This window comes from Papio anubis, chromosome 16 (assembly GCF_008728515.1).
Source record: "Papio anubis isolate 15944 chromosome 16, Panubis1.0, whole genome shotgun sequence".
In the NCBI taxonomy this organism is placed as follows: domain Eukaryota; kingdom Metazoa; phylum Chordata; class Mammalia; order Primates; family Cercopithecidae; genus Papio; species Papio anubis.
Window position 1 is genome coordinate 58,183,467 of NC_044991.1, and position 25,678 is coordinate 58,209,144.

Below are 25,678 nucleotides of genomic sequence, written 5' to 3' on the forward strand. Positions count from 1 at the left end.
ACCTTCTGGGTTCACGCCATTCTCCTGCCTCAGCCTCCTGAGTCGCTGGGACTACAGGTGCCCACCACCATGCCTGGCTAATTTTTTGTAATTTTAGTAGAGACGGGTTTTGACCATGTTAGCCAGGATGGTCTCGATCTCCTGACCTCGTGATCCGCCCACCTCAGCATCCCAAAGTGCTGGGATTACAGGCATGAACCACCACGCCTGGCCGACCAAGTTTGTCTTATATCCTCTGACCTCTAGGTGCCTCCAGGAGGACATCCTGTAGGACATCTTCACTGTTCAGGGCCCCCAGTGTCTTGCAGACACCATTGAGGGTATTTCTTCATCCAGATTGTCAGGGAGCTAACTCAGCTGAAGATGGTTCATGAACACGGACAGAGCTCTGTGGTGGGAGTCAATGGAATCATGCAGACTGTATTAGTTTCCTAGGGCTGCTGTAACAACAAACTATAAACCAGGGGTCCCTAACCCCTGGGTCTACCCATTAGGAACCAGGCCGCACAGCAGGAGGTGAGTGGCAGGCAAGCGAGCATTACCACCTGAGCTCTTCCTCCTGTCAGATCAGCAGTGGCATTAGGTTCTCATAGGAGTGGAAGCCCCATTGTGAACTGCACGTGCGAGGGATCTAGGTTGCATGCTCCTAATGAGAATTTAATACTTGATGATCTGAGGTGGAACAGTTTCATCCCGAAACCACCCCCGAGCCCTGTCCATGGAAAAATCATCTTCTGTGAAACCAGTCCCTGGTGCCAAAAAGGTTGGGGACCCCTGGTATAAACTGAGTGGTTTAAAGCAACAGGAATTTATTATCTCACAGTTCTAGAGGCTGAAAGTCTGAAATATAGGTGTCAGCAGGGCCATGTTCTCTCTGAAGGCCCTAGGGGAAAATCTGTTCCATGCCTTTCCCTTAGCTTCTGGCATTGCCAGCATTCCTTGACTTATAGATGCATCACTCTAATCTCTGCCCGTGTCGTCACAAGGCATTCTCACTGTGTCTGCCTCTGTGTGTCTTCTCTTCTTCTCATAATGGCACCAGTCTTTTAAGGGCCCACTCCAGTACGACCTCATTTTAACTAATTACATCTGCAACAACAACCTATTTCCAAATAAGGTTCTGGGAATGGCATGCATTTTTTGGAAATACTATTCAACCCAGTACACACACTACATGCTGACTACCTGGATACAGACCAATGACACACATCATTGGCTTCAGGATCTGTAGTTCATTCAGATGATGAAAAACTCGACTTACCACAAGGTTATCTGCCACAGCCCCCACGAAGCCATGTTTAACAGCAAAGTCAAGGTTGGCCTGGCCACCTCCAAGTTACGGGATGAAATTGTGCTCACAATCAGGACTGAATAGGATTGCAAGAGGGCACAAGGACAACTGAAGAGCAGCATCCATGCACAGTGGGAAGACAACAGTGTGCTGGGGCCTAGCAGTGAATTCAGTTGGGGGGGTCTTAGGATGGAAGAGCAGGCAGCTCTGGAGTGCTGCGCAGATGGTAAGAAGGAATGTCTAGGATCTTGTTATGTCGAGTGTAGCAGGTGTCTCCACAAGAACCATGGCATCTTACCCAGTGACGACAGTAGGGATTGTGGGTTTAGGATGGTGTGCACATTTGCCACAGTCAGCACATCGAATGACATGGATGGAAACCTGAGATTGCCTGCTCAGCCCAGTCCACCTCTCAGCAAGATGCTGATGGAATGAGAGCCCAGGTTGCTGTTGCTGAGCCTGGAGCCAAGCAGGCCTGAGAGGCCCTCTATCACATTTATCACCTCACACGTGCAGGAAGGAAAGGCCGGTTTGTCTTGCCCACCTATCCTGAGGGCAGGAAGTTCCATCAGGTGTTCATGAACACAGAAATGCCACCTGAACAGGTGTAAGTGAAAATGGACCCCATCTTATTCAGTCCCAGTTCCAACAGTTTTGTTACAAGTGATTGTCGGTGGCCCCTCAAGTGTGTTTTGGCTTTGATTAAAGTGGCAGCATTTTTGCAAATGTCTTTGAGTATTTATTTTAAAATTTGAAGTGGGGCCAGGCGCGGTGGCTCACGCCTGTAATCCTAGCACTGTGGGAGGCCGAGGCAGGCGGGTCACCTGAAGTCGGGAGTTTGAGACCAGCCTGACCAACATAGAGAAACCCCGTCTCAACTAAAAATACAAAATTAGCCAGGCGTGGTGGCGCATGCCTGTAGTCCCAGCTACGCGGGAGGCTGAGGCAGGAGAATTGCTTGAGCCTGGGAGGCAGAGGTTGTGATGAGCCAAGATCACGCCATTGCACTCCAGTCTGGGCAACAAGAGCAAAACTCTGTCTCAAAAAAAGAAAAAAAAAAAAATTGAAGTGGGAGGCAGTCATATTACTGGTTAAGCACCTGAGATGTGGGGCAAAGGCAGCTCTCAGTGGGTGTCCATGCTGGGGTCAGCACGTCTGATGAGGAAGGCTGTGTGACAGTGGACAAGCTCTTATTTGTATTAATCAAAGTACAGGTTAAGATACTGTGACAAAGGGACTCTCAAATACAGGGTCTCAGACAAGATGGAGGTGTATTTCTCTTTGATGAAGCAGCTCGGAATTTGGCAGGCAGTAAGGACAGGTAGGTGACTGTCTCCTGCAAGGTTGTCAGGGACCCAGGTTCCTTCTATCTTGTTGTTCCTCTAGATGCAGATTTCAGTAAAATGCTTTTAGTCTGCAAGTACCAGAAAACTCAACTCAAATTTGCTCACCCAGTAATGTGATTTCTTATTTAATCTCAAGTAATTTCTAGATAGGTGACAGGTTAATTTAATTAATTAATTTTTTTATAGAGACAGAATCTTACTCTGTTGCCCAGACTGGCATGCAGTGGCACAATCATGGGTCACTGCAGTCTCAAATTCATGGGCTCAAGCAATCCTCCCACCACAGCCTCCCAAGTAGCTGACACTAAGGTGCACATCATCACATCTGGCTAATTAAAACAAAAAAATTTTTTTTTTTTTTTTTTCTGAGATGTGGTCTCATTATGTTGTCCAGACTGATCTCAAACGCCTGGCCTCAAGCGATCCTCCTGCTTCAGCTTCCCAAGTAGCTGGGATTATAGGCAGATACTATTGTGCCAAGCTAGGGTTGGTTAATTTAATGGCTCGACAGTGCTATCAAGGCAGAAGGTTTTTACATTTTCCTCTCTACCATTCACAGTGTATCCTCTTTGGCCAACTCCCCTCACAGTTCCACAATTCCAGGAATCCCACACAGATATGACAATGTCTACCAGCAGACGAAGGAATGTTTTTCTGCAATGCCTTTTTTTAAAAGTGTGATGAAAACCTTTCCCAAAAGCCTCTGAGTAGATTTCTCATTCTGTCTCCTTGGCCAGATTTTCATCATGTGTCTATGACTCGGTCTCTAACTGGAAAGGGAAATTGGTCCACCAAGCCCAGCCTCAACAGTCATGACTATGGAAGCTGGGACTAGGACTAGGGTTGGGCCTGGTGCCTGCCTCCCTTAAGGCAAGTGCATACATGGACAAGATCAGGATCCAATAGCTGTGATGACAGGGAGGAATGGCTGTTGAGTAAGTCACTACCTGGATCTGTCATGTATTCCTATCTTTTACTTTTTTTTTTTTTTTTTTTTTTTGAGATGGAGTTTCGTTATTGTTGCCCAGGCTGGAGTGCCGTGGCACGATCTTGGCTCACTGCAACATCAGCCTCCCTGCTTCAAGTGATTCTCCTGCCTCAGCCTCCCAAGTAGCTGGGATTACAGGCGCCTGCCACCACTCCTGGCTAATCCTATTTTGTATTTTTAGTAGAGATGGGGTTTCATCATGTTGGCCAGGCTGGTCTTGAACTTCTGACCTCAGGTGATCCATCCGCCTCGGCCTCCCAAAGTGCTGGGATTACGGGTGTGAGCCACCGCGCCCAGCCTTTATCTTTTACTTTTTAATGGTTTCCTGGTACAGAGTTTCCCAGCAAGAATGCTGTCATATGGTGTGCTCTGCAAATGAGGGTACCCAATATAGTGATTCCCTCAGCTCCAGGGTCAGCCAGGAGGGGCCTGAATAGCGAGAGTACCCGGGTTAATTGCTTTTTATCCTAGAAGCTGCTTCTATTTACCACAGTGCACTTAAACACATTCTCCTGTGATTTTTAAGAGGCAGAAAAGGTTGGGAGCTCTGACATGGTATTCTATAGTAATGTTCCCCTATTGAAGTTTAAGTGATTTAAAATTATTGCTCCCTCCCAATTATCTTTTAAACTGGAATTCACTTTTAAATCCCTGCTCTATCTAGCAAATCTGGTGTGTAGGGCAAGGGTGGCAGCTAGTACTTTAGCTGGGGTACAAAAGGAAAGAGGAGTGTGTGTGTGTGTGTGTGTGTGTGTGTATGTGTGTGTGTGGTCCTATTCCAGATATATGTTCAAGTTATTGCAACAGGATCTGCTGATGGACGTGGGATGAGAGATGAGTTAAGGATGATTCCAAGAAGAGAGTTGCCCTATTTTGAGTTTGGGAAAAATGTTTCTGGAAAAATATTGCACATTATTATATGACTGGAATTCAGGGGGAGGCTGGAGACGAGTCTGAGAGGCATCTGGGTACAGATAGTATTCAAAACCATGAGACTGGAAGAGAGAGGCCTGGGACTGAGTTCTGGGATACTATCATAATAAAGGGAGAAGAGGAGGAATCAGCAAAGGAGACTGAAAAGGAGGCAGGAAGCAACTGAAGAGTGGTTTCCTGGATACTAAGAAAGTGTTTCAGGGCAGGGAGTGATCTGTTGTGTCAAATGCTGCAGACAGGCCAAATAAGGGGAGGACCTAGAAGTGACCATAGGGTTTAGCAAAGTGGAGGTCACCAATGATGTTGATGAGGGCAGTTTCAGTGGAGAGTGAAAGCCTGATTGAGTGGAGGGAAAACAATGGGAAACAGAATAGGCAAACCTAGGAGTTTTGCTTTAAAATGAAGCAGACATGGGAGCTGGCTGGAGGGGAAGTGGCTTGTTTGTTTATTTAGAGACAGGGTCTTGCTCTGTCAACCAGGCTGGAATGCAGTGGCTGGATCATGGCTCACGGCAAGGCAGCCTGGACCTTTCTGGCTCAAGCGATCTTCCCACCTCTGGCCTCCCAAAGTGCTCTCATGCTTATATGCGTGACCCACCGTGTCCCGCTGTGGTGAAGCTTTTTAAATAGAAGAAATTTAAAAATACGTTGGTATACTGATGATACAAAGGAGAGGGAAAAGAGGAGGAAAAAACGGGGAGAACTGCTCGGCCAATATCTTTGAGAAAATGTGAGAGGATAGGATTCGGTGCACAAATGTAGGAATTGGTCTTAGTAGGCAGTTTATACGTAGTTACAGGAAAGAGGCAAGTAGGCGAGTAAATGGTGCTGTGAACTAGTGGGTTTACTGATTCCCAAAATTTCCTTAGTAAAATTGGAAGCAAACTCATTAGTCAAAAGTGAAGATAGCGAAGGAAGTGGTGGAAGTTTGATGAAAGTGGAGAAATATGATATAATATTTTAGGATTATGGGCAGAGCAAACTGAAGGGACTTTGAAAATTGAAAAGAGGGCCGAACTAGATTTTGCCTTGAGAGGTTAGTCCCTCTAGGCGCTCGGTAGCCGGCGTCGCGTTTCCTTGGAGACCGAGACGCTGGCGAAAGCATCGGGTCTCCGGACCTTTGAGTGGCCTGGGTTACTGCGCGATCTAGACTGAGACAAGGAAGTTGGAAAAGCCGAGTAGTTATTCTAGAAGATCAGTGTCTCACAGACTCGCAGCTTCTCTTCCATTTTCCCCAATGGCGCATGTCTTACAAAAGTAGGTAAAAAAAAAAAAAAAAAAAAATGGAAGAAAGGCGGAATGCGCATGGGTACTTCACACCCCGCCGCTGTGCCGCCCTCGCCTAGAGGTCGGCCCTCGGTCTTCTGACCCCGCCCTCTCCCCGCCCACATCTCCTTGGCCCCACCCCACTCCCGCGGCGCTATTGTACCCGGTGAACTGCAGTTTCTGGTTCAAGACTCCAATCCTGTTTTGAGTTGCTGCTTGCTGCCCCTTGGGCTGGGGATAATGGAAGTTCTTTCCCTTCCCAACTCTTTCCAGACCCAACCACTCTGGGACTCACTCCACAGTCTACGAGTTCCAGGTTTCGGTGAGTCTTGGGGGACTAGGGCTGGGGTGGGAGGCTCGCTGGCCCTGCAGTCCACCTGCCCTCCACTCTCACGGTTGTGACTGCTCCACGGATATAGACTGGAGACCCAAATTCCAGTCCCAGCCGGGTCACACACTTTGCTGTGGGAGCCAGAGCAAGCCTCAGAACCTCATTTTTCTCCTCTCACTGTCTTATCAGAATGTAAGGGTGTATTATGCTACTCTCTTATTCATCTGATTGCTACTCTGGTTTCCTGAGGGTGGATGTTGCGTCTTTTCCATGCCTTCTGTTTCTCACAGTTCTTAGCACCTCACAGCCTGGATGTGCTTAGTAAATTCTGGCTGGCTGATTAAAAAAAAAAAGTGATAGCTAACATTTATGGAGCACTTACCACATGCTTCATAAATATCTCTCGGAATTCTTGTGCCAACAGGCAGAAGTAGGTTTTATTATTAGATCCACTTTACAGATGAGAAAATCGAGGCTCAGGGAGGTCAAGTCACTTGCTTGAGGTTACAGATATCTGAAAAGAGTGGAGCTGGGATATGAACTCATGGTGCTATGTGACTGATTGTATATTTTGTAGGATTATGTTCCATGGCAGCAGTCCAAGCAGGAAACCAAGCCATCTATTCTGCCTCCAGTCCAACAAGCCAACAGCCTTCATATAAGCAAAATGAAGACTTTGACTAGGGTCCAACCAGGTAGGTGGAGGCAGCTGGGAGCTGGTGTGGAGGTTGGAGACAGGATAGAGTGGCTGCTCTTGGCTCTTGGTGACACCACTTATATTAGGGTAGGCTAACTGATATAATAAACAATGCCCAAATTGCAAGTATTAATATAGAAGTTTATGTCTCATTTATGTCACAGTACATTTGTGGATCTGAGGAAGGAGGGATTCTGTTCCACATGGTCATTCAGGGATCCAGGTTCCTTTGATCTTGTGGGTCTGATATTTTGTAAGGTCTCGAAGTCTTCTGCTGGATACTTTTGCATTCAGCTGGCATAGAGGGAAGAGAGAGAACAAGAACATGGACAATTATGTGGGCATTTTTTTTGGGGGGGGGTCCAGATTTGAAGTGACAAATGTTACTCCTACTCATGTTTCAGGGGCCATAATTTAGCCACATGACCTCTGCTAACCACAAGGGAAGGTGGGAAATGTAGTCCTTCTGTTTTTCCAGGAAGAAAAGAAAACAAGGTTTGGTGAACTCATAGAATAATCTCTGCCACATCGTTATCATGCTTTACAGGGGAATTCTGAGGCCTTGGGTCAGGCTCAGGCAGACATGGGGTCAGATTTTGGCTCTGCCATTTACTCACTTGGAAAAATCATTCATCTCTCTGAGCCTTGGTTTTCTCATTTGTGAAATGGGGACGCTAATACCACATAGGATTGTTGTAAGAATTAATAGCAAATATTTTGTAATATTTCTTTGGTATCCTGAAATGAACTTCATAGACAATATAGCATACTTATGTATACACCTATGTATAAAATCACTCATACCACCTCATTGCCTCCGAGTAAGTAATGTTAGATCAGCTCCCCTGTGGGCAACACTGAAACACAAAAAGGAGATGGGAGAGTAGAATGCCAAGTTGCCCTGCATCTCACCACCTTATTTTACCTCACTGATGCTGGATAGGGATATAGGCTCAGGCTCCCACCAGGCTCTACTGACATAGGTAGGCTGGGGGAGTGGAGTGAAGTCCAGAGGTGACCAGTCCCACCTCATGACACTTCATGAAATCTTGTCACTGTCGGACTCTGTTGACACTACCCTAGAGAGAGAGTCAGAGCACTACCTTCTTCTGCCAGGTAGGGATTAGAAGATGACCTCTCCACTCATTCCTGCCGGCACTATCCCAGCTGTGGAATCAGCACCACCAAGCAGGGAATGAAGGATCAGCTCCCTGCTGGACACTGCCAGCACTTCCCAGTGAGAAAACGGGAATAAATCCGTACAAATGTTCCCAATGGGTTTTTCAGAAAGTGGAAAAACAATTCAGTGGAGGAAGAAAGCCTTTTCTACGGGTGGCGCTGGAGCAGTCGGACATCCATAGGCAAAAAAACAAAAACAAAAACAAAAACAAAAAATTTAAGTTTAACAACAAATATAAAAATTAGCTCAAAGATAAAATAAAATAGAAATTAAATGTAAAATGTGAAACTGAAAAACTTTTAGAAGAAAACAGGAGAGAAAAATCTTTGGGGCCTAGGGCCAAGTGGAGTTCTTAGATATCACACCAAAAGCTTGACCCAGAAAAGAAAAATAGATGAACTGGACTGCATCAAAATTAAAAATTTTGTTCTGTGAAAGAACTTTTTTTTTTTTTTTTTGAGAAAGAGTCTCGCTTTGTTGCCCAGGCTGGAGTGCAGCTCACTGCAAACTCTGCCTCCCGGGTTCAAGTGATTCTTCTGCCTCAGCCTCCCGAGTAGCTGGACTGCAGGCGTGTTCCACCATGCCCGGCTAATTTTTGTATTTTTAGTAGAGACAGGCTGGTCTCGAACTCATGACCTCAAGTAATCTGCCTGCCTCAGCCTCCCAAAGTGCTGAGATTATAGGCGAGAGCCACCGCACCCGGCTTATGAAAGACCTTATTAAGAGGATGAAAAGACAAGCTATAGATTTGGAGAAAATATTTGCAAACCATGTATCTGACAAAGGACTACTATGTAGAATATCTCAGTAACTAAAAACCCAACAATGAAACAGACAATTCAGTTAGGCAATGGGAAAAAGACATGAAGAGACATTTCACCAAAGCAGATATACAGATGTCAAATAAGCACATTAAAAAGATGTTCAACGTCGTTAGCCATTGGGGTAATGCAGATGAAGCCACAGTGAGATATCACTGCATACCTGTCGAAATGGCTAAAATGAAAAAATAGTGATAGCACCAAATGCTAGCAAAGAGGAGAAATCAGATTGTGCGCAATTGCTGGTGGGAAGGTAAAATGATGCAGCCTCTCTGGAAATGAGTGTGGCAGTCTCTAACAACATTAAACATGCACTTCCTAGTAATCCGACCCAGCAGTTTTACTCTTGGGCATTTATTCCAGAGAAATGAAAACTTACATTCACACAAAAGCCAGTATGTGAATGTTCATAGCAGCCCTGTTCATAATACCTCAAAACTGGAAACAACCTTGAAGTCCCTCAATGGGTGAATGTTTAAACAAGCTATGGTGCATCCATACCATGGAAAACTATATAGCAATAAACAGGAAAGAACTACTGATATTTTCAACGACTTGGATGAATCTCCAGAGAATTATGCCAAGTAAAAAAAAAAGTCAATCCCAGCAGTTACATACTGGATGATTCCATTTATATAACCTTCTGGGAATCACAAAATTATAGAAATGGAGAACAGATTAGTGATTGCAGGGGTTAGGGCAGAGTTGTGAGGACGGTGGTAAGGGGAGGGAAGTAGGTGTGGTTGTAAAAGGCAACAGGCAGGATCCTTGTGGTTATGGAAAAGTTCTGTATCTTGCCCATCTTAATGTCAATATCCTGGTTGTGATATTGTACTGTACTTTTGCAGGATGTTGACATTGGGAAAAACTGGGTAAAGGGTACATAGACTCCCTCTGTTTCCTTTCCTTTCCTTTTTCCTTTCCTTTTCCTTCCCCTCTCCTCCCCTCCCCTCCCCTTTCCTTTTTTTCAGACAGAGTCTCTCTCTCTCTCACACCCAGCCTGGAGTGCAGTGGTGTGATCTCAGCTCACTGCAACCTCCAACTCCCAGGTTCAAGCGATTCCCCTGCCTCAGCCTCCCAAGTAGCTGGGATTACAGGCGTGCACAGCCACACCTGGCTATTTTTTGTATTTTTAGTAGAGATGGGGTTTCCCCATGTTGGTCAGGCTGGTCTTGAACTTGTAACCTGAGGTGATCCACCTGTCTCAGCCTCCCGAAGTGCTGGGATTACAGATGTGAGCCACACAGCCAGCCCCTCTGTATTCTTTCTTTCTTTCTTTCTTTTTTTGGAGGCGGAGTCTCGCTCTGTCCCCCAGGCTGGAGTGCAGTGGCACGATCTTGGCTTACTGCAAGCTCCACCTCCTGGGTTCACGCCATTCTCCTGCCTCAGCCTCCTGAGTAGTTGGGACTACAGGCACACCCCCGCCCCGACCATGCCCAGCTAATTGTTTTGTATTTTTAGTAGAGACAGGGTTTCACCTTATTTGCCAGGCTGGTCTTGATCTCCTGACCTTGTGATCCGCCCGCCTCAGCCTCCCAAAGTGTTGGGATTACAGGCGTGAGCCACTGCGCCCGGCCCCCTCTGTATTATTTCTTAAAACTGCTTGTGAATCTGAGCTATCTTGAAATAAAAGGTTGAATTTTAAAAAAAGATAAATCAGGGCTACTACCAATAATGAAAATAAATATTATTAAAACTGCAAATCTTCCTTAAGCGTTTAAATTCAACTTAAGAATCTTACAATTTTTATAAATACTTGTAAGGGGGTTTTGGAACTTGGTTAATTAAATTCTCCTAAACCTTTTAAGCCACATCTTAAAATTTAACATATTCATTTTCATTTTCAAATAGTTCACTTGTCTGATTAACAAAAACCCATTGGGTATTTATGTAATTCTTGTATATCTAATACTTAAACTTCTAAATTTGGGTAATCTGACCAGTCGAGGTGGCTCACACCTGTAATCCCAGCACTTTGGGAGTCTGAGGCAGCTGAATCACCTGAGGTCAGAAGTTCAAGACCAGCCTGGCCAACATGGTGAAACCCTGTCTCTACTGAAAATAAAAAAAACTAGCCGGGTGTGGTGGTGGGCGCCTGTTATCCCAGCTATTCGGGAGACTGAGGCAGGAGAATTGCTTGAACCTGGGAGGCAGAAGTTGCAGTGAGCTAAGATCTCGCCATTGAATTCCAGCCTGGGCAACAGAGCCAGACTCCTTCTCAAAAAAAAAAAAAAAAAAATTAATATAGGTAATCTTATGTTCTCTTAAATAATAAAAGTAATTTATACATATTTAATAAGAGTGTCTTAAACCTTTCAAGTTAAATCTAAATCAAAATCCCACTTACACTTGTAAAATTAGAATCACAAGATTAACCTATTAATCATTCTATCTCTTATACAATACAACTAAAAACTGGATATGTACAGGTAATTTATAAATTAAACACAAAATTAATTTACTTAATCGTCTCCATAGTTAATGCCACCATTTCTCAAGATGAAGGACATTGATCTATTAAAGAGATTAGTATCTTTCCCAGATGAGCTGGGTTGTACCTGAAGCAGGGATTTCGGTGGCGACTGAGAGTAGAGCTGGATCCACCTGGGTGATTTGTCTCATGTCATTGCATGACAGGCGGAGAGGAAACAGGGATTCTAAGAATATGCCCCCCAGATGCCTATACTCCCTATCTGGCAGAACCACAGCTCTTAGCGTGTTTCAGAGACAGCCAGTTGGAGTGTTGCATAGCCGCTGTGCCTTTGTCTGGTGTCGAGGTCCCACTTCTCAGGTCACCAGAAGTAAGAGTAACAACTGGTAATGTGTATCCAGCACTGAATATGCATCAGGCACTATTCCGAATACCTTTAAGGTATAGTAACTTCTTTCATCTTCATGAAGACCCTACGAGGTAGGCATGATGATTATTCCCATTTTATAGGTGGACGAATGGAGGGACACAGAGGTCATTTGACTTGCTCAAGGTCACACAGCTAACAGAAGGCAGAGCCTGGATTTTTTAAAATTTTATTTTTATGATTATATATATATATATTTTTTAAGATGGAGTCTCTGTCTGTCGCCCAGGCTGGAGTGTGATCTCGCACCACTGCAACCTCCACCTCCTGAGTTCAAACGATTCTCTTGCCTCAGCTTCCCAAGTAGCTGGGATTACAGGCGCCCACCATTATGTCCATCTAATTTGTTGTATTTTTAGTAGAGACAGGGTTTCACCATGTTGGCGGGGCTCGTCTTGAACTCTTGACCACAGGTGATCCTCCCGCCTTGGCCTCCCAAAGTGTTGAGATTACAGGCGTGAGCCACCCTGCCTGGCCAAGAGCCTGGATTTAAACTTAGACTGTCTGGCTCATTAGTTCTTGTTCTTAACCCCTACCCCATCAGGCCTTCTGTCAGCCAGGTTGGTGGGACAGCAGGGATTTGGATTCAGGCCTGCTAGACTCTGGTCTTTCTGCTGTCCTGTGCTGCAGCAGCTACTGGAAAGACACAAGGAGTGGGAGTTCCCGACTCTCTTTCTGACTGGACAGTTGGGAGCGGGGTTCCTGGCTGCCCCGCCCTCCCCTCTGCCCATGCTCATAGTTACTTCTTTCACATGGGCTTGTCGCTCCCTTATATTGAGGCCCAGAGTAGGTCCTGGGAGCTTAATGAAGGGTGTGAATTTCACTGTCAGTCTAGTGTCACATTATAAGGCAGCCAGAGGGTGGAGCTGGGGCCTGGCCTGCCTCTCATTAAAGGTGCGCTCCCGGGAACCTGGCCTCAGGCCTGCCTGTACCCTCATTCTCTCCCTGTCCTTTCCTGTCTACCCCTAGTGTTCCACTCCAAGCCCACTAGAGTGGTGACAAGCTACCAGCCAAAGAATCCACGAGAACTACATAGAAGGCAGAAGTTGGACCCTGGGAAGATGCAGGCCAAAATCCGGTTAATGAAGGTATGAGGCACATCTTCCCTGGACACTGGGCCCAGGGCGGGGACGGGGATGATGGCTCTAGCAAACATGTGCTGAGAACTTTGTGGGTGCCAGACTTGACTCATTTCTTCCTCACAGGAACCATGTGAGCACGCTTATCCTCGTTCCTATTTTACAAACCGGGAAACTGAGGTGCAGGGAGATAAATGACATGCACCAGGTCACACAGTCAGGAAATGGCTGGATCAGGGGTCAAAGCCAGTTATACAAAGCATTTGCTGTTGTTTAAGACTCAAGAAATTATCAGAATTGCTTGTTATTTTGTTGCATTAGGAACAGGATCTAGTGGCTTCTTTATCTTAAAATTTCCAGTAACTTGGCTTGGTATGGTGGCTCATGCCTGTAATCCCAGCACTTTGGGAGGTCTAGGTGGGTGGATCATTTGAGGTCAGAGTTCGAGACCAGCCTGGCCAACATGGTAAAACCCCATTTCTACTCAAACTACAAAAATTAGCTGGGTGTGGTGGCACACACCTGTAGTTCCAGCTACTCAGGAGGCTGAGGCAGGAGACTCGCTTGAACCTGGGAGGCAGAGGTTGCAATGAGCTGAGATGGTGCCACTGCACTCCAACCTGGAGGACAGAGTGAGACTCCATCTCAAAAAAAAAAAAAAACAAAATAAAACAAAAATTCCAGTAAATTAAACTTTCATACAGTGTACTTTGAAGCAAGCCTTAGAAACTGACAATTAAAATTTTCACATCAATCGATACAATTGTAGGTAATTAATTTCCTTGCTATACATTGTTTTATGGCTTCTGGAATTATCTGAACAATGTTTCAAAGTATTTGAAATGCCTAAAGGAAAACCAGTCCTTAGCATACATAGCAGAAAGTAAAATACTAAGTATTATAAAGACTACAAAATACTATAGAATAATTCTTCAAGAAAGTTTTTAATAGCTCAATGAACAATGACTACTATATAAAGAACAAGGGAAAATATAATTTGCTTTGAAACTTTTTTTTCCCCTTTAACCTTTTATCTTGCAAAATGGTTTAGAGGTGGCCCAGTATTCTTAAAGGAGGAACTCATATTTCTGTTATTTTTATTTTTTTTGAGACAGAGTTTCACTCTGTCGCCCAGGCTGGAGTGCAGTGGCAAGATCTCAGGTCACTGCAACCTCCACCTCCCAGGTTTGAGCAAGTCTCCTGCCTCAGCCGCCTGAGTTGCTGGGATTACAGGTGCCCACCACCACACCCAGCTAATTTTTTGTATTGTTAGTAGAGACGGGGTTTCACCATGTTGGCCAGGCTGGTCTCCAACTCCTGACCTCAGGTGATCTGCCCGCCTTGGCCTCCCAAAGTGCTGGGATTACAGGTGTGAGCCACTGTGCCCGGCCATTTCTGTTATTTTTATCCTAACTTTAGAGGGGTTTCTGTGTTTTTGATTGATATAAAAGCTGAACCTGGACAATTTGGCTCTAAAACTTGTGCTCCTAACCAGTCCAGTTCTTAATACTGTCTCTTACCATCTTTCATTCATTTAGTGAATCAACAAATATTGATTGAGCACCTACCATGTGCCAGGTTCTGTTCTGAGTGGGAGGATTCACCAGTGATGTGGCCTCTGATCTTAGGGAACTTACATTCTATTGGATGGGGGAGACTGACAATCAACAAGAGAAAGATATTTGAAGTGATGATAAGAGCCAAAGAGAAGCCTAAGAATAAGGTTGGGGGCTAGAGGCACGGAGGAGAGTGTGGCAGTAATTGTTTTAGGTAGGGTGCTAATGAGAGGCTGCTAAGGTGGGTGACATTTGAACTGAAACCCTAGTGCTGCTGTTTCAGTGGGCCCAGGACTTGGAGAATAATGTTTTTCACAAGATACTTCTGGGTATTTTGGTCTGGTGATGTAGAGACAAGATAGTGGAGTGGCTAGGAGCCTGGACTTCAAGGATGACTGCTCTGCTATGTGTGACCTTGGATAAGTCACTGAATTTAATCCTTAGTATCCACATTGATTGATTGAGACAGGGTCTCGCTGTGTCATCCAGGCTGGAGTGCAGTGGCATGATCATGGCTCACTGCAGCCTGGACTTTCCAAGCCCAAGTGATCCTCCCACCTCAGCCTCTGAGAGTAGCTGGGACTGTAGGCATGCACTACCATGCCCAGCTAATTTTTGTAGAGATGGGATCTCCCTTTGTTGCCCAGGCTCTAATTCCTGGGCTCAAGTAATCCTTCCACCTTCCTCTTCCAAAGTGCTGGGATTACAGGTGTGAACCACTGTGCCTGAGTGCTGTCCGCTTTTATAAAGTTGACCTAATAATAGTGCCCATCTCTTAGGGTTACTGTGAGGGTGATGTGCTGATGTGCTGCAGTGCATATGAAGTGCTTAGCACAGTATCAGCTGCATAGTAAGCACTCAATACATCGGCATGATTACTGTTATATGAGAAATAAAGGAGCTAAGGAGTAGGAAGGGGTAGTTTTTAGTAAAGGATAGAGAAATGAGGAAGAACAGGAATAAATAAAAGAGCAAATATTTATGGCAGGGGTAGAGGGTTAGAGCCAGAAGTATCACCTGTTGTTCACTGAGTGCATATGAGTGCACTCTCACTAAGCAGCTTGATTGTAAATTTCATCTCATTTATTTATTTATTCTTTGTTTTTTTTAAAGACAGGGTCTTGCTCTGTCACCTAGGCTGAAGTGCAATGGCACAATCATAGCTCACTGCAGCAGTAAACTCCTGGGCTCAAGAGATCCTCCTGCCTCAGCCTCCCAAGTAGCTAGGACTATAGGTGCACACCACCATGCCCAGCTAACATTTTAATTTTTTTAAAATTTTATTTATTTATTTACTTACTTTTTGAGACAAGTTCTTGCTCTGTTACCCGGGCTGGAGTGTGGTGGCACAATCTCAACACTGCAGCCTCGATCTTCTCGGCTCAAACATTCCTCCCACCTCAGCCTCCTGAGTAGCTAGGACTGTGGGCGTACACCACCACGCCCAGCTAATTTTGTTTATTTTTTGTAGACATGAGGTCTCACTATGTTGCCCAGGCTGGTCTTGAACTCCTGGCCTTGAGTGATCCTCCCACCTGGGCCTCCCAAATTGTTGGGATTACAGGCGTGAGCCACTGCACCTGTCCAATCTCGTTTATATTTTACGGCAGTTCTCTAAAACAGGTATTAGTTTCCTTACCTTTAGAATGAATATAAGGAGGCTCTGAAACATTAACTAACTTGCCCAGATTCTTTTAGATGGTAAGTGGCTGAGCTGGGATTTGAACCAAGGTGTGTCTAGGTTCAACATCCAAGTCTTAGTCACTACGTGGTTCAGCCATGCCTTGCAGTTTTAAGGCTATGCAGTTCTTGTTTTAGCATAGTGGAAAGACAGACATTGGGACTCAGAAGTCTGGCTTTCCAGTTCCAACCCTGCCACTTCTTGACTGTGTGACACTGGGCAAGTCATTAAACTCTCTGAGCCTCCACTTAATCAGCAACACAGAGTTAGTAAACGTAGAGCTGTTGGCAGGTGAACCGATACCATGTGCCACATGTGGAGCAATGCATGGCAACTGGCCTGGCATGTAGAGGGCCCTCAGCAATTGTTATTGTTACTGTAGATTTTATGCACCTGCTGGGTGTAATCTTAGGGGAGTCACTTAACTCTCAGACCCCCCTTGTTCCATAGGGGGCTGTTATGTGAAATGAGAGTACTCATTAGCTCCACGGCCTGCCAGGAAATGCTGACGTTTATCATCCACTTTGCCTCCCCTGCTTCTCCTCCAGACATGGTGGTCGCTCTGCCACCTTCTTACCTACCTGGGGCGTTTGTTACTATTGTTGGGATGGAATCTTCCTCTGTCACCCAGGCTGGAGTGCAGTGGCACGATCTCAGCTCACTGCAACCTCCGCCTTCCAGGTTCAAGCGATTCTCCTGCCTCAGCACCCCCAGTAGCTGGGATTACAGGCATGCGCCTCCACGCTCGGCTAAGTTTTGTATTGTTAGTAGAGACAGAGTTTCACCATGTTGGTCAGGCTGGTCTCGAACTCCTGACCTCGTGATCGGCCCACCTTGGCCTCCCAAAGTGCTGGAATTACAGATGTGAGCCACCCTGCCCGGCCCTTATAATTATTTATATATTTCATTGATTCTGAGAAGCCATTGATATTAAGGCACATCTTTATTTACCCACTAATAATGTATTTGTTGATTATATGGTGACACGCCACCAACTGTAAGATGCACCCGCACCTCAGGGATGTGAAATGATGGGTACACGTGCAGTTTCCGAAGGGAGGAGAGTCCCGGAGCTCCCGGGCGGCGCAGACAATGGGGAACCGCCGCCCAGCTTGGGCCGCATTTACCAGCAGAAGGCCGCAAGGGGGCGGGAGTCTGGCGGGGTTGGGGCGGCGGTCCACGGGCTTTTGGGGACTCCGGCCGGGCAGGGCGCAGCGCCGCCTCTCTACTCTTCCCTCCGCCCGCAGATGATGCTCAGGAACGGGAGGACCGCTCTGCGAGAGCTCCAAAGCCATGAGAACTTCCTCACCAAGCTCAACGAGGAGCTGATCGAGACCATCCAGGACATGGAGAACAGCACGACCCTGAACGTGCGGGCCCTGCTGCAGCAGCAGGACATCCTAGCGGTGAGACCCGCGCCTCTGCCCTCGGTGCCGGCAGTGCCCGCGGCATCCGCCCGCCCTCCTTCCCTCCCTCCACGTGCTCGTGCGCCCTCTCCTGCCCTTCCCTGCCCATTGCACATGCCGCTCCCTCCAACTGGAAGACGCATTTCTTCAACTTCACTCCCCTCACCTGGGCTTTGCAAGAGGACCGAGATGGGAGTTTCATCCCAACGCGCCAGCACTCACTGGCCAGGAGACTTTGAGTTAACTTTGCCTCCCTGAGCTCTGTGAAATGCGGCACAATAGCACCCGTCCCAGAGGGGGTTTACCTGGCACATATTGTACCCGTGCAAGAGGTAGCTGCTACCACCACCAGCATTTGCAAACACCTCTACGTGTAATAGCAAGCGATCTGTATGTATTTATATAGTCCTTACAACAGTCCTAAGGGTGGACTCTGTTATTGTCCCGATTAGCCTCTGGTCAGGTTTCTGGGAGTGAGGTTGGGATTCGGGACTCCTCTGAGGAAGTGCTGGGTGGCCGCTTCTGAGAGCCAGCAGAGCCTGTGGGTGAGTTGACCCCACCCCTCCCACAGACCATCATCGACATCTTGGAGTATTCAAACAAGAAGAGGCTGCAGCAATTGAAGTCTGAGCTTCAGGAGTGGGAAGAAAAGAAGAAATGCAAGATGAGCTGTAAGAATCCCTGGGTGAATTCCGTGACCCTCCCCATGGCACCTTGGGGAAGTTAGCAGCACAGCATTCATCTTGTACTTGCCATTCAGAAACCCTCAGCCCCATCGTCTCTCTTCTAGGCAGATGGGAAGGCTAAGATACAGAGCGAATAGCCTACTTACCCAGCACTTAGCACTTTCCAGGCCCCATGTCTGGGTCTCTACCAATGTCTGCATTGTTACAGGCACACACCCAGTCATTGCAACTACCTGGAGGCAGGGAAGCTGTCCTTTTTACAGGGGAGGAAACTGAGACTAAGAGAGGTGAAGTAGCTTGTGGAAGGTTTTATAGCTAGGAGCCAGAATCCAACTCTAGCCTGGCTCCGTTTCCTGCCAAGGTCCTTCTGGGAGTCAGTGGCTGGGCTAGAACCTAGGTCTCCTGGCTTCCATCCTGCCTGGCCTGTGGTTCCTTTTCCCTGAGCAGACTACACAGCTGCTGAGCAGAGGGGCAGTGGATCAGGCAACCCCAGACATTGGGGATCTCTCTCTGGAGGAAAACAGGATAGACTTTGTCTTAATCCTGCCATGGGTTGTGTCTTGGGAGCCACTGTCACCCCATCTGCCTGGTCTCACTTCCTTGAGTGTGTCTCTGAGGAGACTGAAGTCTGGAGAGGGACAGTCTTGGTGAGGGCCACACTGCAAGTCAGTGGCAGAGTGGGGACTAGTCTAGGGATCGTGTACCAATTCCCTTCCTTTTTCCTACCCAGCATTGCCTCTTCTCCTGCAGGGGTGGAAAACCCTCTAGAGCCTTATCTTTTAACCACCTCCCTGCCCTGTGTGAGCTCGCCTCAGCCCAGACCCCAGTTATTGGCCAAGGAGACCTTGCCTCCTGGGCCTCCTGGGGCCCAGGTGCTTGAGGGAAGGTCTTGCCTCCTCTCCCTGCCGACCTCCCTAACCCCTCCCCAGCTCTAGAGCAGCAGGCGGAGCAGCTGAATGCTAAGATTGAGAAGACCCAGGAGGAAGTGAACTTCCTGAGCACTTACATGGACCATGAGTATTCCATCAAGTCTGTCCAGATCTCCACCCTTGTGCGCCAGCTGCAGCAGGATAAGGACAGTCAGCAGGTGGGGGACCCCCTGCCCCTCCCCCACCAGACTGTGTGGGAGTCCGGGCTGGTGGCCAACACCCTTCTGCTGGATCCCAGGATGAGCTGGATGACCTCAGTGAGATGCGCAGAAAGGTCCTGGAATCCTTGTCTGACAAGATTCAGAAGAAGAAGAAAAAAATTCTGAGTTCTGTGGTGGCAGTGAGTAGCCAGTTGCTGTGTGGGAGGCGGGGGATCCAGGTCCCACTCCCACCCCCCCTTCTTCCCCATCCTCTGCCTCCAGGCCCACTGCAGCCCTATTGCTCTCTACCATGTTTTGCTGCCCAGGAAGAGGCACCTGGGGGCCAGACCTCTTCTTCCTCCACAGAAAACCCAGCGTCCCTATGAGGAGGCTCTCCTACAGAAGATATGGGAAAGCCAGGACTTCCTGAAATGCATGCAAAGGTTCAGCGAAGTGCGTGGGCGAGGAAGGTGGTGGTCCCTGTAGGGCAGCAGTGGGTGGGCAGTCCCCACAGCCTGTGGGAATGGGTCAGGCTTCTCCTGATCTGGCACTCAGGAGGTCTCTAACTTTGGTGTTGGCCTGCCTCCTTGCTGGTGCCGTTACTGTCACTTGTCTTTCATCTGGGAAGGTGATTGGCACCGACCTAGGCCTTGCCTCGTTAGCCTGCATCGCCGGCTATGAACCATTTGCAACATCATCAAGCATCACCTATTCAGCCATTAGCCACCTTGCATCTTTACCCCTTGCTTCTTGTCACTGCCCACCACCCATTATCAGTGTTAATGAACCACCATCACTGCCTTCTTGAATTAATTTTCATTATCTTGCCTCTTCATCGGTTTTTAATGTGCATGCCCTTCGCTATTTCTGCCAGCCTCCATTTATTCCCATGATTGAGCGTTCTCCGCCAGTTTGTAACCTGTCTCCGTTCTCCATGATCCCTCACCTGTTTCAGCACCACTGAATATTGTCACTCACTTGGAAGCCAGCCCCACCCTGCAATGGGGAGGTCCCCTCTCTGGAGTCCAGCAAGTCCCAGTAACAGAGCCCATACCATTTCCCCAGATAGCTTTGCTCCTTGTTCATTTTGACCTTTCTCCCTTTGGTTGGGGGGCGTTTGGCTTTTCCCTTCTCCCCTGCTATGCCTTTCCTCTCAGTTTATTGACCAGTTTGAGGAGAACATGCCCGTATTAAGGGCCGAGGTGGAGGAGCTCCAAGCCCAGACCCGGGAACCCCGAGAGGTCGTGTTTGAGGATGTTCTGCTTCGGAGACCCAAGTATGTGATGTTTTTGCCACTGCCTCTTAAACCAGCCACACTCTGAGCTCACAGAGGCTCTCTCTTCTTGGGGAAGGCAGCCTGGTGTGGATGGCAGAACCCTGTACAGGGAGGGAGGGGCCTAGGTTTCCGCCTTGGACCTGCCACTGACCAGGGGCCTCCGATTCCCATCTGTACACAGCGGACTGGGTTGTGTAATCTCTAAGGGCTCTTCCAGTTCCCAGATTCCATGTATCAACCAAGTGGGTGCAGCCCTTCACTTCTGGGTTCTTGAGGAAGGCAGAGTTGAGTGGGCTGGTTGGCTTCAGGGAAGAATAGCCTGGAAGACACTCCACAAGGAGAGAAGGATGTCCTCTTCACTTGGCAGGTTTTTGGACCCTAGAAACCAATTCTTTGCCTACCCTCCCTTGGGCAAGCCCTCTGCGATTGGGTTGGGGGTCCCCCAGGCTTACCTCTCCATGATGACACCACAGGACCATGTGTGGCAGAGCCTAGCATTTGCAAATTCTTTAATTTTTCTTCTTCGTCTGTATCTGTCTCTCCCTCCTATCCTTTTCCTTCCTTCTACTCTCCTATTGCCATCTCTTCCTTTTTTTCTTTTTCTAAAAAAAAAAAAACCCAAAACAAAATGCTATTGGATTTATGAAGTGCCTCTGAATGCCAGGCACTGTGTGAATGAAAACAGTTCTCGGCCCTGCCCTCATGGAGCCAAAGAGGGAACTGGACGTGAGTCGATAATGAGCCACAAGTAACTGTGGAGTTGCAGCGGAGCCTGGAGCTGCAGAGTAGAGTACATGCCACTGTGAAAGTGACTCTTAGGGGCCGGGTGCGGTGGCTCACGCCTGTAATCTCAGCACTTTGGGAGGCCGAGGTGGGTGGATCATGAGGTCAGGAGTTCAAGACCAGCCTGGCCAAGTTGGTGAAACACCGTCTCTACTAAAAATACAAAAATTAGCCGGGCATGGTGGCGGGTGCCTGTAGTCTCAGCTGCTTGGGAGGCTGAGGCAGGAGAATTGCTTGAACCTGGAATGCAGAGGTTACAGTGAGCCGAGATTGTGCCACTGCATTCCAGTCTGAGCGACAGAGCGAGACTCCATCTCAAAAAAAAAAAAAAAAGTGACTCAGGACAGTGAGTCTGGGCAGTCAAGAAGGTTTTCCTGAGGATGTGACATTTGAACTGAGGCCTGAAGGATGCATAGAAACTCACTAGGCAAAGGAGACTGATGGGGGAGCTGAAGGAAGAGCAATTCTAGGGAGTGGTGCTAGGGTCTCCAGGGGATGTAATAAATAGTCACCTGTTGTCTTTACCTGAGCTCTGAACACAGTGAATGAGATTGAAAGAGGTAAGGTGCATGCAGGCCAGGTTATCACCTTTGTTCGGGTGAAGCTGATTTTAGAGACTGTGGCTTATATTTCTAGGCATGTTGGTCTCTGAATAGTGAACCCAGAATTAGGCAAATTGAACCACCCAGTTGTGGTGGAGCTGGACCCACGTGGAGCCAGGCCTTGGGGCAGAGAAGAGTGGAGTCCTTTTGGGTTGCTCGCTGCTGAGAGAGGAAGGGACTGGGCTCCCTGTGTCCCCTTCCTCTCCTCACACTCACCATTCCGGTGGTCATACCCCCTTTCCAAAAGCAGAATATGAAGGGGCAGAGAGAGGCCAGGAGCAATACACTCATGGATGCCCTTTCACACGGAAGGGAACACTAGGAGTAAAGAAGCAGATTTTCACTCCTAAAAAGTGGAAATGGCACGCTGTTAACCAGAGCGTCTCTAACTGGAACATACCCAGGAAACACCTGGAGATCATGTTAAAAAGCAGATTCCAAGTCAGTAGGTCTCAGTTGGGCTCACGATTCTGCATTTCTTTCTTTTTTTCTTTTTTTTTTCTTTTTTTTTTTTGAGACAGAGTCTCACTCTGTCTCCCAGGCTGAAGTGCAGTGGCGCCATCTCAGCTCACTGCAACCTCCACCTCCTGGGTTCAAGTGATTCTCTTGTCTCAGCCTCCTGAGTAGCTGGGATTACAGGTGTGCACCACCATGCCTGGTTAATTTTTTTATCTTTAATAGAGATGGGGTTTTACCATGTTTGCCAGGCTGGTCTCGAACTCCTGACCTCAAATGATCCACCTGCCTTGGCCTCCCAAAGTGCTGGCATTACAGGTGTGAGCCACCATGCCCAGCCTGATTCTGCATTTCTAAGAAGCTCCTGGGTGATGCTTATGCTACTGCTCTATGAACCAACTACATGTTGAGCCTTGAGCTGTGAAGGAGCTGTGGTTGGAAGGAACTTGGCATTGACACGGAGCTGGTGAGGCCAGTGTGGTTGGAATGAAGAGTGACAGGGAGAGTGGCGGGAAGGGAGCAGGGCAACTCAGCCCCAGGGACCTCTGTGCAGTGCCCTATAGGGCCAGATTTTCTGCCTGATCCCAGAAGCAAAGGATCTTAAGCCACGTGGTGACATGATCAGATTTGTATTCCGAAAAAGTCAGTTTGAAAAGAGCATGGTGGGCTAGGTGTGGTGGCTCATGCCTGTAATCTCAGCATTTTGGGAGGCCAAGGTGGGAGGATTGCTTAAGTCCAGGAGTTCGAGACCAGCTTGGGCAACATGGTGAAACCCCATCTCTACAAAAAATACAAAAATTAGCCAGGCATGGTGGTGTGTGCCTGTAATCCCAGCTACACGGAAGGCTGAGGCAGGAGGATTGCTTGAGTCCTAGAGGCAGAGGTTGCAGTGAGCCAAGATGGTGCTACTGCACTCCGGCCTGCATAATAGAGTAAGACTCTTTCTTAAAAGAAAATAAAAGAGCATGGGGATGAGATTGGCAAGGAGCCAGAGTGGCAGCTGGAATTCTACTGGGTATGAGGGCAGTTGTCCAGGGGAACATGGGGAGTGGCCTGGCCAAGTGTGTGGCAGAAGAGGTGGGAGAAATAGATGGATTGGAGAAAAATTTAGGAAGGTAAGAAGGACTTGTATGACTTGGGAAGTACAGGAAAGGGAGATATCAAGAATAATCCCTGGGCTCCTGACTTTTGTAATGGAGTGGTGGTGGTGTCAAATGCAGAGATTGGGAAGGCTGGGATGGGGTGAGGGATGTGTATGTAGGCACAGTCAAAAGTTTACTTGGAGGCAGGCATGGTGGCTCACACCTGTAATCCCAGTGCTTTAGGAGGCTGAGGAAGAAGGATCGCTTGAGGCTGGGAGTTCGAGACCAGGGGACAACATAGTGAGACCTCCACCTCTACAAAAAATAAAAAAATTAGCCAGATGTGGTGGCACATGCCTGTGGTCCCAGCTATTTGGGAGGCAGGAGGATTGATTGGGGAGTTCCAGGCTACAGTGAGCTGTGATCGCACTACTGCATTCCAGCTTCGGTGACCGAGTGAGACCATGTCTCAAAACAAAACAAAAAACCATACAGTTGACTTGGACAGTAAGTTTGGTTTACATGAGGCATCAAGGTGGAGTCATTGGGTGGGCAATTGACAAGATAAGTGTAGACCTCAGGGGACAGATATTGGCTGGAAGTAGAAATTTAGGTGTTGCCAGCATAGAGATGCACTTTTTAATAAAACTATTATTATGAAAAATTTCAAATATAAAGAAAAGTAGAGAGAATGATATAATGAATAGCCAGTTTTGCCCATCTAGATTTAAAAAAAATTTTTTTTTCCCATATTGGTTTCATGTTCATTCATTTTTTTTTTTTGGTGAATGGTATTGTAAATTGCAAGTATCCTGACATTTCCTGCCTAAATACTTCATGTGTATCAGTAGATTATTGAAACTATGAGAGAGGATGGTCTCCTTGGAAGAGAGAAAGAATAAAAGAGAGTGTAATTCTTCAACCTCTTAAATATTTGTGCTGGTCCCTGCGATGGGGAATATATTGCTGATGGGAATCCATCTCTCTTGCTACTTTCATGGAAATAATAATGCCTGTCATTCACTGAACACTTATTATATGCTGGCATGGTCTCATTTAATCTTTCCACCAATAACTGAGGTTAGGATTTTTTTTTTTTTTTTTTTTGAGACGGAGTCTTGCTTTGTCACCCAGGCTGGAGTGCAGTGGCGTGATCTTGGCTCACTGCAAGCTCCATCCATCTCCTGGATTCATGCCATTCTCCTACCTCAGCCTCCTGAGTAGCTGGGACTACAGGCGCCTGCTACCACGCCCAGCTAATTTTTTTGTATTTTTAGTAGAGACGGAGTTTCACTGTGTTAGCCAGGATGGTCTCGATCTCCTGACCTAGTGATCCACCCACCTCGGCCTCCCAAAGTGCTGAGATTACAGGCGTGAGCCACTGTGCTCAGCCAACTGAGGTTAGGATATTAAACCCATTTGACAGATGACGAAACTGAGGCTCACCTGGGGTCTGGCACTTCAAGAGTGCTTTTCAGTTAAGTGCCAACTGAAGGAGTGAGGCTGGGAGAGTAGAAATAGCTTGCTCAAGGTGACACGGAGTCAAATTATCAAACCTGTCATCCTCACTCCAAAGCCAGTGATTATCTTGAGGGCCCCCAGCATTTCAGAGCTGAGTTCCTGCTGCCTCTTGACCTGAGACTTGTCAGAGGAACATTCGTCCTGCCAAACTCATTTATTTTCCATTTTTGATGTGTGTGTGTGTTCATGCTTGTGTATGCACATTTGGGCTTTGAGGTCACAGATAGGTCACAGATTGTATTTTGGGATTGCCCCCCAACCCAAGTAAGTACCAGGGTTCTAAAGAGCAGGGCTCCCCTGAGCGGGTGCTCCCATACCCCCACCTCTGGTCTCTCATGGCCCTCTGTGCTGCCTCCCACCAGGTGCACCCCAGACATGGATGTCGTCCTCAACATTCCTGTGGAAGAGCCGCTACCCTTCTAGATGGCAGTGCCATGGGCTGCCCTCCCCTCCTGCTCTCTCCCCAGCACCTGGAGCCTTGGATCATTTACTTCCAGGACCGAGTCTCCATTCAGACCCTGATCTACAGTCTCCCTGCTCCCTGTGCCCTTCCTCCCTCTTTCTTTCCCTCCCTCCCTCCCTTTCTCCCTCCCTTTCTCCCTCCCTCCCTCCTTCCTTCCTCCTCTCCCTCCCTCCCTCCCTCCTTTCTCTCCTTCCTGCAGTTTTTTCCTCTCTTCTTCCCTTTTTTCTGGTTGGTGCTGTTGGGCCAGGTGGGAATTTCCAGTTAAATCTGCTGTTCCTTTTTTACTGATAAAGCTGGATTTACATTTG

The 25,678-nt window shown here is 47.4% G+C and overlaps 1 protein-coding gene across 4 annotated transcripts; it reads left to right on the forward strand.

Moving 5' to 3' along the window:
- The first annotated feature begins 3,873 nt into the window (after positions 1-3,873).
- C16H20orf96 (chromosome 16 C20orf96 homolog) lies at positions 3,874-25,678 on the forward strand. 4 transcript variants are annotated; one of them, XM_017944915.3, is made up of 12 exons: positions 3,875-5,814; positions 6,097-6,145; positions 6,732-6,849; positions 12,680-12,798; positions 17,274-17,432; positions 18,004-18,103; positions 19,048-19,205; positions 19,286-19,387; positions 19,554-19,640; positions 20,345-20,463; positions 20,645-20,830; positions 25,270-25,653. In XM_017944915.3, the coding sequence occupies exons 1-12, from the start codon at positions 5,795-5,797 to the stop codon at positions 25,328-25,330; spliced, it is 1,278 nt and encodes a 425-aa protein (XP_017800404.1). In that variant the 5' UTR covers positions 3,875-5,794; the 3' UTR covers positions 25,331-25,653. The 4 variants fall into 4 exon arrangements, with proteins under 4 accessions (XP_009214664.2, XP_017800404.1, XP_009214665.1 ...); XM_009216401.3 differs by having other exon boundaries at positions 3,876-5,814; positions 20,681-20,830; XM_003904919.4 differs by lacking the exon at positions 20,645-20,830 and having other exon boundaries at positions 3,881-5,814; positions 25,270-25,678.

Bases quoted from the DNA above. Each gene is read 5' to 3' on its own strand.
- C16H20orf96 (XM_009216400.3), top strand. From the start codon at position 5,795: ATGGCGCATGTCTTACAAAA. The intron at 12,799-17,273 runs GTATGAGGCACA...CTCCGCCCGCAG, and splicing joins CCAAAATCCGGTTAATGAAG to ATGATGCTCAGGAACGGGAG. The intron at 17,433-18,003 runs GTGAGACCCGCG...CCCCTCCCACAG, and splicing joins AGCAGCAGGACATCCTAGCG to ACCATCATCGACATCTTGGA.